Genomic DNA, 11,950 nt, shown 5'->3' on the forward strand with positions numbered 1-11,950 from the left:
TGGTGATGGTTGCCAAGTATTGAGATAGTTGCCCTTGCTTCTCTGGCGTGAGGTAGGCCATCTGGATGTTTGTATTCAAGCTGGCACCCAGGAAAATTATTGTTTGAGAGGGTATTAGTTTTGATTTCTTTTTGTCGACTGTGTATCCCAGAAAGTTCAACAGTTTTATTACAAACGCCAGTTGTTTCAGAAGTATGTTCTTGTTGTCCGCTTGGATAAGGCAGTCGTCCAGATATGGGTATATTTGTATCCCTTGAAGTCTGCAGAAGGCAATTACTGATGCCGGGCATTTCGTAAACACTCTGGGCGCAATAGATAAGCCAAAGAGCAATGCAGAGAATTGATAATGGGTTGAACCTGCAAGAAATCTGAGGCATCTTCTGCAATCTTGTCTGATAGGGACATGCAGTTATGCCTCCTTGAGGTCCAATGTTACCAGCCAAGACTCCTTGCCCAGCATGGGAAGAAGCTGCTGTAATGTGAGCATCTTGAATTTTGGTACGAGTAAATATGTGTTTAGGCTGGATAGGTCTAAAATAGGTCTCCAATCTTTGTCCTTCCTTGGTACCAGGAATAGTCTGGAATAAAAACCTTGACCCTGTTCTTTTGCAGGTACCTCTTGAATAGCTTTCATGTCCACGAGAGCTGAAATTTGTTTTTGTGCCTCTGCCCTTTGATTTTGTGGCAGGTTTGGCATGCCTCTCATTTATGGAAGTGTGTGAAAGTGGAATCTGTAGCCTCTGTCTATGTCCAGGATCCATTTGTCTTTTGTGACAATATGCCAATTTTTTGAAAATAATGCCAGTTTTCCGCCTAAAGGTGCTGCCATTAAAGCTTTGCTTGGCATACAAAGTGGAAGTCATTGTGTCTGCTTTCTGAATGACTGTGATCCATCTTCTCCACCTCTTGGTGTAGGTGCTTGCCATGGTCTGGCTCTGAATGATCCTTGAGATTGCACTCTACCCCTCGGGCGCCTGTATCTGCCTCTGAGGTCTGTCCGTGGCTGGAAAGGACCAATTTTTTGAAGACCAGTTTCTGCTGAAACATGGAGGTTGTACCTGTAGGAAATCTTTCACTGTTTGCATTGATCTTGCCATTTCCTCCATTTTCTTTAGTACCTCCTCAGCTTTAACACCAAACGATACATCTTTTTGAAGAAGTGCATCTAGTAATTTAGCATTGACATGATCTGGTAAGGTTTGCTCTTTGAGCCAAGCATGTCTACGTATGACAGACCCTGTAACAGCAGCTCTACATGAGGCCTCTAAAGCATCAAAACAACACTGCAAGGTATGTTTACCCACTTGCTCTGCACTATGCAACAAATCCTGCAATTCCTTTAAATCTGGTTGTTCAGGTTGTGTCATTTTGCTTTTCAACTGCGAAAACAAAAACTGTTGATACTTTAACATATGGAACTGACATTTTAATGCCCTCATGGTTAAAGTGGCTGAGGTGTACACCTTTTTCCCCCACCTTTCTAAAACTCTGGAATCTCTCTCTGAAGGTATGGGTTTTTAGCAGTAGAGGCCTTAATTCCCTTGGGACCCTGTGAAATAGTTTCTGGGTCAGCAGCATGGCTTTTGTATAGGAACTGGTGTGAATCAGGAACCTGGTAATACCTGTCAGGTTTAACAGGAGCTGGAGGTAAAGAATCTGGGTTGAGGCTGGCTTCTGTGTACACATCTAATATATGCAAGACAGGAGGGATAGCCATAGGCCTGTGCTGGGGAAGCAAGAGAAAATCCCTGAGCCTTTTCTTGGCATCTGAGTAATATTGGCCTTCCCAGTGAAAGTGTTCCCTCAAGGTATGTAGGGTTTCCCCAAAAGAATAGTCCTCGGGGGGGGGGGGGGGGCGAGGGAATGGACTCCTCAGCATCAGTCTTCAAAAGGGGAATATGAATATTCCTGGTCCTCAGAATGTTCTGAGGTAATAGAGGCTTGATCTGAGGAAGGGTAGTCTTCCTCCAATCTGGGCCTTTTGTCCGAGGGGGGTTGAGAACCCCTGATAAGAGTAATCAAATCCTCAGCCATTTTGAGCATCTGTTTTTTAGGCATGGGGCCTTGAGAGGGGGTCTGTGGACCTTGTTTTTTAGTTTTCATGGCTGCTTTAGATTTTGTGAAAGCCTTAATGGAAAAGGAGGAAGGCCTGAAGACACCTTGAGAAGTGGCAGGCCTGTCAGTTTCCCCGCCAAGAGTGGCGTCGGTATCTGTAGTCGGAATGGGGGCCGAGGAGCCTGCGACCTCGGGCACAGAAGACACTGGTAATGAAGCGTCATCGGTACTCAGGGGCTGCGTAGGCGCCTCGCTGAGAACCGGAGCACCAGTAGTCTGCTTTAGCGTGGTGTCGGTAGAAGTTGTGGACCTCGTATGTCGGTCCTTATCTTTGCGTCTTTTACTCAAAACTGGAGTCGGAGTATCCGACGACAATGTAATTAAATTTTTTACCAAAATAGTGTTGGGCGAACTCCGCCCGATGCTTAATAGTGCGTTTGTTGAATCTAGCACAAAAACGGCAGGCCGAGACGTCATGGTCTGGGCCTAAGCAAGGAATACAGAAAGAATGGAAATCCTTAGGCAGTATTTGCTTCCCACATGAAATGCAATTATTAACTTTGTCTGACATCGGTCTGAGGCAAGAAAAGTTTCCCCAACATGGTACTTAGCTTTCAAGACTACTTCGGCTAAAATATTTTCGTAAATCTCAGGAGCTGGCCGACCGGCACTTGCCAACTGCTTCTGCTTCGGGCACCATGCGACAAGAAAGACTGAAGAAGATGGCGTCGGCTGGTTCTTTTATACCCCTGCCGCACTGACGTCAGGGAGGAAGCGACGACAACTGACGCCGGACCTAGACTTTGGAATTCGGCCGACCGAGGACCCGCCTGACGGCAGGATAACCCATCTGTTATGACTGCAGCTGTATGCACGATGAACATCAGATCCCAAACGGCAGACAGGTTCTTTGTTTTGTTCACCTCTGGAGAAGGTTTCCTTAATTTTCAGATCAAACAAGGATTATCTGTCAAAAGGAGCACTGATGAATCAAGACTGGAAAGGTTCTGTAAAATCATACATATATGTATATACACACATATGCAGCAATATAAAAATTTTACCTTCATCTACAAGCAAATACACCACATAGGTTGTAGAAGACAGAGAAGGAAAGATAAACTTCAGAATGACAGGGGGATGACGGGAGGGTAACCCGGAATGTAACAGTGAATACACTCTAACATCTACATTTATGTAAGTGTACACAACTGTACTACGTTCTTCGTGTTTCACTGCTGCAGTCATTACATTTGGGTAGAATCCCAAAGCTATGATTGGGAGGCTGGAGCTAAACAGCATTAGGTGCGGCTATAAGGCCCTGCAGCATTGCAGTGGCAAAGCCTGCCCTAGACTTGGAGTAGAGAGGCAAATGGCTATGCTTTGTAAAGGTGTGAACAGAACTCCAAGTAGCAGCCTCTAGAATGTCTTTGGTTGGTACTCCTCTGAGAAAGGCTGAAGTAGCTGCAGCTCTGGTGGAATGAGACCTAATGCCCTTGGGCACAGGTTTACCATGGTGTAAGTAGCAGAAATGGATGCAGTGGCTTATCCACTTTGAAACTGTCTGCTTTGAAACAGCCTTTCCTTCTGATCCTGCAGCATAGGACACTAGTAATTGCTTAGTTTTTCTGAGCTTTAGTCCTGCTCAAGTAGAATTTTAGCTGTGTGTACATCCAAGGAATGCAAAATTCTCTCCCCCTTGTTCTGTGGATTTGGATAAAAAGTTGGCAGATGAATTGTTTGGTTAAGAGCCACACTGGAAACCACCTTAGGCATACAAGTAGGATTTGTCCTCAGAGACACCCTGTCTGGGTAAAATATGATAAAAGGCTCTACAGCCATGAAAGCCTGTAGCTCTGAAACTCTTCTTGAAGTAATTGCTAGTAGCAGAGCTGTTTTCTATGATAAGAACTTTATATCAGCGGTAGCAGCTGGTTCAAATGGAGGCAGGGTGAGCTTTTCCAACACATAATTGAGGTCCCATGCAGGTAATAGTGATCTTCTAGGAGGCCATAAATTTTTGGCTCCTCTAAGATACTGCATTAGTAAAGGATGAGAAAAGATTGGTGGCTCTGTATTGTAATGAGCCGAAATGGCAGAGGCATGGATTTTGATTGATGAAAAAAATATAGGCCTTTGTCAAACATCTCAGTTAAGTATTGTAATATCTGATGAATATTTGGTTCTGCTGTATCAGTTCCTTGCGTCTGATTCCAAGCACAGAATCTCTTCCATTTGTCAGCATAAGATTTTCTAGTACTAAGCCTTCTGGCTTCCAAAATGACATCCATTACAGCTTTACTGAGAGGTGTTGTTTGTAGAACTACATGATCAGCCATGCTGTCAGGTTCAGTGTCTGGAGTTGATTGTGCAGGATCCGATTGTTTTGCTGGGACAGTAGTGGAGGTCTTTGAGGGAAGGTCCAAGTTGAGTATTGAGACAAGTTCCTTAGGACTGGATACCAGTACTGGCGGGGCCAGTCTGGGGCAATTAGTATCATCTTTGATTTCTCCTGTCTGACGTTTAGGATGACCTTGGGGAGAAGCGACAGAGGAGGAAAGGTGTAAACTGATAGGTTTTTCCAACTGAAGGATAGGGCGTCCACTTTCCATGCTTGTCTGTGTTAAGTCCTTGTGCAGAATCTTTTCAATTGGCAATTTTGAGGAGAGGCAAATAGATCTATGTCTGGACTCCCCCATTTCTCTTATCATTCTGAAGACCTGTGGATTTAGTTTCCACTCGTGAGGATCCATAAGGTTTCTGCTTAAATAGTCTGCCAGTGTATTTTGCTTTCCTGGCAGGAATTGAGCTTGAAGATGCATTTGGTAGGTCACAGCTGTGTCCCACAGTGCCATGGTTAATATGCAAAGGGGTTGCGAGTGTGTGCCCCCTTGCTTGTTTATATACCACATGACTGTGGTGTTGGCAGTCTATCAGTAGTTGTCCTGGATGAAGCACGTCCTTAAAGGCTGTTAAGGGCATTTTGAACAGCTAGCATCTCTCTCTGGTCGCTATGTAGATGCATTTATTTTGGGGTCATTATGTCCTGAATGCATCTTCCTGCCATGTGCCCCCCCCAGGCATAATCCGATGCATCTAAGGGTTTGGCTGGCAGGGGAGGGAGAGTCAAGGCCTGTCCCATGTTTTGGTGACATCCTTTGCCCACCTCCTGTTGTAGGCAGGGAATGAGAGGAATCATTGCTTCCAGACTGTGAAAATGTCGACTCCATAAACTTTTCAGGTACCATTGAAGTTTCCTCATATGCAGTCTTGCATATGGAATCAGTAGGATGCAGGATGCCATGAAGCCCAGAGCCTGCAGAATTATTCTTGCACATAACTGGGTTTTTGTTGCCATCAGTTTGAAGTAGTCAGTTGCCTTAGTTGTCTGGCGTGAGGTAAGCCATCAGGACAGTTGTATTCAAGCTTGCACCCAGGAATGTTATCTTTTGAGAGGGTACCAGTTATGATTTATTTTCGTTTATTGTGTACCCTAAGCATGTCAGAAGCCTTTTCACAAATGCCAGGTGTCGAAGAATGTCCTTGTTCTCTGCTTGAATGAGACAATTGTCTAAGTAAGAATATATTTGTATACTTCTTTGTCTGCAAAATGCAATTACTGGTGCCAGGCACTTTGTAAAGACCCTGGGCGCAGTAGATAAGCCAAAAAGCAGTGCAGAGAACTGGTAATGCATTAAGCCAGCCTTGAATCTGAGGTATCTTCTGCACGACTGTCTTACTGGGACATGCAGGTATGCCTCTTTTAGGTCTAATGTCAGCAGCCAAGCATTCTTGCCCAGCATGGGCAGAAGCTGCTGCAAAGTCAGCATACTGACTTTTGGAATTGTCCAGGTATGTGTTCAAAATCGATAAATCCAGGATTGGCGGCCAGACCTTGTCCTTTCTGGGTACCAAGAACAGTCTTGAGTAAAAACCTTGTCCTTTTTCCTGTTCTGGTACTGGCTGAATGGCCCCCATAACCATGAGAACCTGTTTCTGTGCTCAAGTCCACTGACTTTTTGGCAGATCTGGCCAACCATTTGCCATTGGCAGAGTGTGGAAATGGAATATGTATCCCTGTGATACTATGTTTAGTACCCACTTGTCCTGGGTTATTAACTGCCAATTTGGAGCAAAAAGTGCTAACTTTCCCCCTATGGGTGCTGCCAAAAGTTAAGTGCTTGTAGGCAGAGGGAAGTATCGGGATTGTTTTCTGTAGGTTTGCGCCTTATCTCCTCCAGATTTGGATGTAGAAGCGCCCCATTGCTTTGACCTGTATGAATCTTGCACCTGGTATCTGGAACCCTTAGGACGTCTTGATTTGCCGCTTTGAGCTCTGACACAGGAAAGGACCATTTTTTTGTAGGCCAGTGTCTACTGAAGCTAGGTGGCTGCACTTGTAAGAAATCTTTAACAGTTTGCATAGATTCCATTTTCTTTAAAACCTCTTCTGCCTTAATACCAAACAGAGAATCATGCTGTAAAGGTGCATCTAGCAATTTAGCTTTAACATGATCAGGCAAATTCTGTTCCTTTAACCAGGCATGCCTCCTAATCACAGATCCAGTAACTGCGGCTCTGCAGGAGGCCCTCTAAGGAGTCAAAACCACATTGCAAAGTATGCTTTCCAACCTGTTTTGCTGCATGCACCAATTCCTGCAATTCTTTATTTTCTGCACATTCTGAAATCAACATCATTTTCTGTTTCAGCAATTCCATAACATGTTGTTGGTACTTAAGCATATGAAACTGACAGTTTAAGGCCCTGATTGCCAAGGCTGCAGATGTCTAAACCTTTTTCCCCCCATCTGTCCAGTGCCCTTGAATCTCTGTCAGAGGGGGTAAGATTTTTTGCTGTTGAGAAACTCCCTTGGGACCCTGTGAAATAGTTTCAGGTTCAGCAGCAGGGTTTCTAAATAAAAGTGTGTGAGTCAGGGACCCTGTAATATCGGTCAGGCTTACTGGGAGAAGAAAATCCCTGAGCCTCTTTTTTGATTCTGAGAAGTCTTGACTCTCCCAGTGAAAATGCTTCCTCAAAGTATGCAAGGTTTCTCCAAACGAATAATCCTCAGGAGGAGATGCAGATGGTATAGACTCCTCAGCATCAGAATCCTCATACGGAGGTTAAGATAATTCCTGATCAGAAGAAATAGAAACCTGATCTGAAGATTCATAATCAGTGTCTTGCCTAGGCCTCTTATTTGGAGGGTGTTGGGTAACCCTGATCAAGGTAATGAGGTCTTCAGCCATTTTAATCTGTTTTTTAGGCATAGAGGCCTTTGCACACGGTTCATGCATCAGTTTTTTAGTTGAAGTTGCTTTTGTCCTTGGTTTTGCAGCTGTTGTCAGTTTGACATACAAATGTTGAGGTCTGAATACACCCGCAGAAGCCGGTGCCTGCTCAGCGGCTCTGGACCCATCCAAGGGAGATACATCCGTCGTTCCAATACCTTGAGTATCTTTGCAGCATGCGGGACTCCACATGGGTGTCAGTAGAGGCCTGCAACTGGAAGGTAGCTGGTATCAGGGGCTGCAAAAGCTCCTCACTGATTACCGGTGAACGGCTTAGGAGAAGCTTAGTAGTCTGTTTTGGATCTCGACTGCCTTTCTCTGTCCTTTCCTTTTATGTACTCCGGTAGTCGGATTGCTATCCGACGTCATTTCTGGATAGTTAAATCTGTTTCCAAAATACTTTGATGCAAAAATATACTGACGCTTAATAGCGCGTTGGTTAAATCTAGCACAAAACTGACAGCCAGGCACGTTGTGATCAGGGCCTAGGCAAGGAATACAGTATAAATGGAAATTCTTATGAGGTACTCTATTTCCACAAGTAATACAATTATTAACTTTTTCTGACATCGGTAAGGAGCAAGAAAAAAAGTTTCCCCAACGGGGTACTTGGCTTTAGTGACTACTTCGGTTCTGAAACAGAAACTCAAATATTTCAGTAGTCGGCCGACTGGCACTTGCGAAATGCTTCTGCTTCGGGCACCGCGCGACAAGAAAGACTAAAGAAAATGGCATCGGCTGCATGTTTTATACCCCTGATGTCATGGAAGAGAAGACAGCAACCGACGCAGGACCCAATACTTTGGAATTCAGGCAGACTGAGGGCAACCTGCCAGCAGATTATGCAAATGTAATGACTGCAACAGTGAAACACAAACATCAATCAGGGGTCCATTTCCTAGACTCATTTCTTTTGCAGTCAAGTCATGCTTCCCTTTGTCAGTTTTACTACATGGGATTTGAGCACCAGCCAAGGCAGAAACAGTAGATAGTAGCAAACCTTTCAAAAGCAAGTTATTCCTTCTATCACTAAAAGCATGGGAGTTGAATCGTGAACAAATAGAACATTCCACATTTAGGTGGGCAGTGCCCAAAAAATACACATACTCCTTGTGAGCATCCGAGTTAGGGATCTTAGGCCCACAAGAAATTCATTTTTTAAAGCCTGTAGGCTTGTCAGCTAAACTGACAAGATGAAACTAACCTATTCCCAACATAAAATGGTACGAAACAAGACTTTTTATAAGGAAAAAATACCAACAATGGTATTTAAAAGATACCCTAAACTAGGCAGACAGAGGGAAAGAATACCAACAATGGTGTATGGGAAAGTACCCTGACACGCGCAGAAAGACCTGACAAGAAAGGCAGGAAAAAAAAGGCAATGGTTAGAAAGTAAAGCAAGTTCTGTTTAAAGGTAAAGATAGGAAGAGGAAACCAATGTTGAATACAAAAACCTCACAATAAAGGATACAACACTATGTTAATCTCCGTTGCTCGAGATCTGAGGTATACCAGGAAAGTAGGGCATTATGGATAAAGGAAGGAGCTTGACAGCTGGATGAGTCTGGTAAAACAGGCCAAATTGAATCAAAGACTTAAGTTGAGAAATGAATGAAAGTGACATCAGACCTACTGTTTATGTGCTTCCTTTGTAGGTCACGTTTACTTTTATCAACCTGCGTATACTTCAAAAGATCAGTCTTTAACTACGGTTCCAATTCTGTCCTGGTGCATTACTCTATGACAAACAAAAGTGATCAATGGGTTCACCTGAAAAAATAAATTAATTAATTTTCAGACTGGTAAAAAAACAGCTGCACCATTCTTGCTTAAAGGGCCACACAAATACAAAGAAAACTGGCGGCAAAGAGCACTAGAACAAAAAATGTGCCTTCAAGTTGTGACACTCACAAATACCCCCTATGAAGAACAAAGTAAACGTTAATGGAGAAAAGAAAGATGAGCAAACAGCATGCACGCTTAAAACTAGATCCTGCTAGTGCACTCTTATCCTTTTAAAGCAATTCCATCTTCGCTTGCATGCAAGTCATAAATGCCAATCCTAACAGTGAAAATGTATGCCAAGACTTAACGATGCTGCTAAGCTGAATAAATCATCAGCTTTATGGAAATTCAGATTTGAAAGGTTTTCAGAGTTAAAATTCCATAGGATGCCTACAGAGGCAGCACAACATATAAAGAAAACAGGTGAAGTATCTAAATTAGAATGTGCTCCAAAAGTTTACACACTTTATTAATAGAGAAGACCATGTACAATAGAAATTCATCTGGCTTGCAGACCCACAGGTAACGCAGCTAATACTGAAGTATGCATGATAAATTCTGCCTGGAACACCAAAACCTCAATGGTCTGCACTTTCTGTAGTAAATTAGATCACTGAACCTTGAATGATAGCACATCACTTCATAACCAATTTCTGAGTTAGACATGCTCATTAACCTTCCATTTGACACACAACTTAAACCCATGCACTGCATCACATTTCTTACAGTAAGTACACAGATCAAACCATTCTCCATAAACATGTCCTAGTAAAAACAGTCCAAGTTATCACCTTCTGACAAAAACGAAACATACAAAGTGAAAATTTTAAATTTTTAAAGGTAACACATTTCTTATTTTACTCAGTGAAAAAAGTATATTAGAAAAGCAAACCACAGACAAAGGTTATCAATACCCTAACCCCAATCTGAAATACCCCCTTAACGATGACTGAACACACTGTAGTTTCCCTGTTTCAAACAGTTACGTAGGTCGACTTATCAAAATCAGTACAGTACAGAATCTAAACCGTCGTAAAACCGCAGTTCTGGCTGATATCAGTTCATTATATCAGAAGTTAAAAACAGGCCAAAGAAAAGGGTGCTTGACAATCCTGTGCAAATTTCCAAACACAAAATGCCCTTCTCCCCCCCAAAGTGTTTTTGCCCTCAAACTTGCTGATCAGTTCATCTGTATCATGCAGCCATAGTACAGAAGCAAGAGCCATCAAAGGGGACTGTTGTCCAGGCAGACATGAGGTGCTTTGTGCTTGTCCCAGTCATTTGCCTGCTCAGGGCAGAAAAGGGGACCTGTCACAATGGCCAGTTTAGTTTGCCTTCCCCTCCCAAGACCAGAAACCATAAGCAAACATTTTAACTGTACCTGACCATGGCTGGGGTGACCTCACCCAATCAGCTAAGCAAGTCTTGTCAAATCCCCTAACATGAGACCCAAAAAGTGTCCTTTGCCTGCCATCAGCTGGCAGGCATCCCCCCTCCAATTAGTATCTGCATCACTCTGGTCACATGCTACAAAGATACTTTCCCCCTAACCTAGCTCATTCCTAACATCACTCTTCCTACTGGCTGATAAAGGAAGGCATTGTATGACCACAGATTCCAATGCCCCCGTCCACGATACACGTGTCCATAACCACACATCACTTGACAGCTGCATCACTGGTATGGAAGCCGACAACCTATTTATGACTCGTGCAAGCCTCTGCTTGCACAAGAATACTGGCCAACCAGGAGAACACCTTGCCTTTCCTCCAGGACAGACTTAGTTGCCACTTCTGTGCACATGGCTCTTCCAGCACCTAACCTGCTACCTAAACTCAGGTCATCTGAGACGGTCAGAGCTCTAACCTCATCTTTCCATGCCACAGAGACAGAAACAGAACATGCTTCACTTTAAATACTGATGTGTGACATCTGAAGTATTTGAATTTTTACAGAAACAGTAAACTATGAACACAGCTGCCACACTACAAAATTCTCAACTGAGCTAGTAAACAATGTTTCCCACCTTCTACCATATGCACAATGCAACCGGTTTTTGTTTTTTTTTTTTTTTGTTTGGCACTTGAAAAATCAGCTGTTTAAAGGGCCTTCTCATTTAAGAAAAAAAAAAATCATGTTCTACATTTAAACATTTTGATTCCTTAAATAAAAATTGAGCAACAAGCATTATCCAGGTATGAAGAAGAATCAAAAGTAAGTTATTCTTACCTTGTGTTTCAATATAGTCAATGCATTTCTCTATGAATATGGGTATGGGTTTTTCATTAGACACTACAGCTACCAAAGGCACACCAAAATAGTTGCTCTTAGTAAGGGAAAGGCGGGGCTTCAGCTTGGTTGGTTTCTGCACAAAATTACAAAAAACAGAAATAATTGCAGGCTAACAGCTTCAAATTCTGTTAACTTAATGACAAATGCAAACATCTGCAGCCTTCCAATGAAATAACCACAGCAGATCTATAAAGTGGATAAGGAACATTTTACTCTTCTTACATGACTGAACTGTAAGCAACAATGTAATTAATTCCTTCACTACACTTCACTGATGTTGTCAAAGTGCAAGCCCTCGGAAGAAATCAAGCTATTTTAACTGTCTAAGTCTCAAACTTAACACTCGCATACCTTTCTTTCTTCAGGTCACTTAAAAACATTCAAACACTTTCTGCTCCCTTGCTTCAGCCTGTCTTTATTACACAGTGACCCATGTCCACTGGGTCTACCAGCTTTGACTGTTCTCGTCTGGACCACCGCTGATATAGCAGGAGCCAGAAAAAGAACTTAATGGTATCCTGGG

At 43.1% G+C, this 11,950-nt stretch overlaps 1 protein-coding gene across 1 annotated transcript in view; it reads right to left on the minus strand.

The window, feature by feature from the left end:
- The window catches only part of ARHGAP35 (Rho GTPase activating protein 35), a 1,275,888-nt gene that overhangs the window by 823,503 nt on the left and 440,435 nt on the right, over positions 1-11,950 (minus strand). The window contains exon 3 of the mRNA XM_044055505.1: positions 11,365-11,500. Within this exon, the coding sequence (XP_043911440.1) occupies positions 11,365-11,500 (136 nt within the window). The remainder of the gene's footprint in view (positions 1-11,364; positions 11,501-11,950) is intronic.

The sequence above is a fragment of the Protopterus annectens genome, chromosome 1.part0 (genome assembly GCF_019279795.1).
Source record: "Protopterus annectens isolate FY-2018-M chromosome 1.part0, PAN1.0, whole genome shotgun sequence".
NCBI classification, from domain to species: domain Eukaryota; kingdom Metazoa; phylum Chordata; order Ceratodontiformes; family Protopteridae; genus Protopterus; species Protopterus annectens.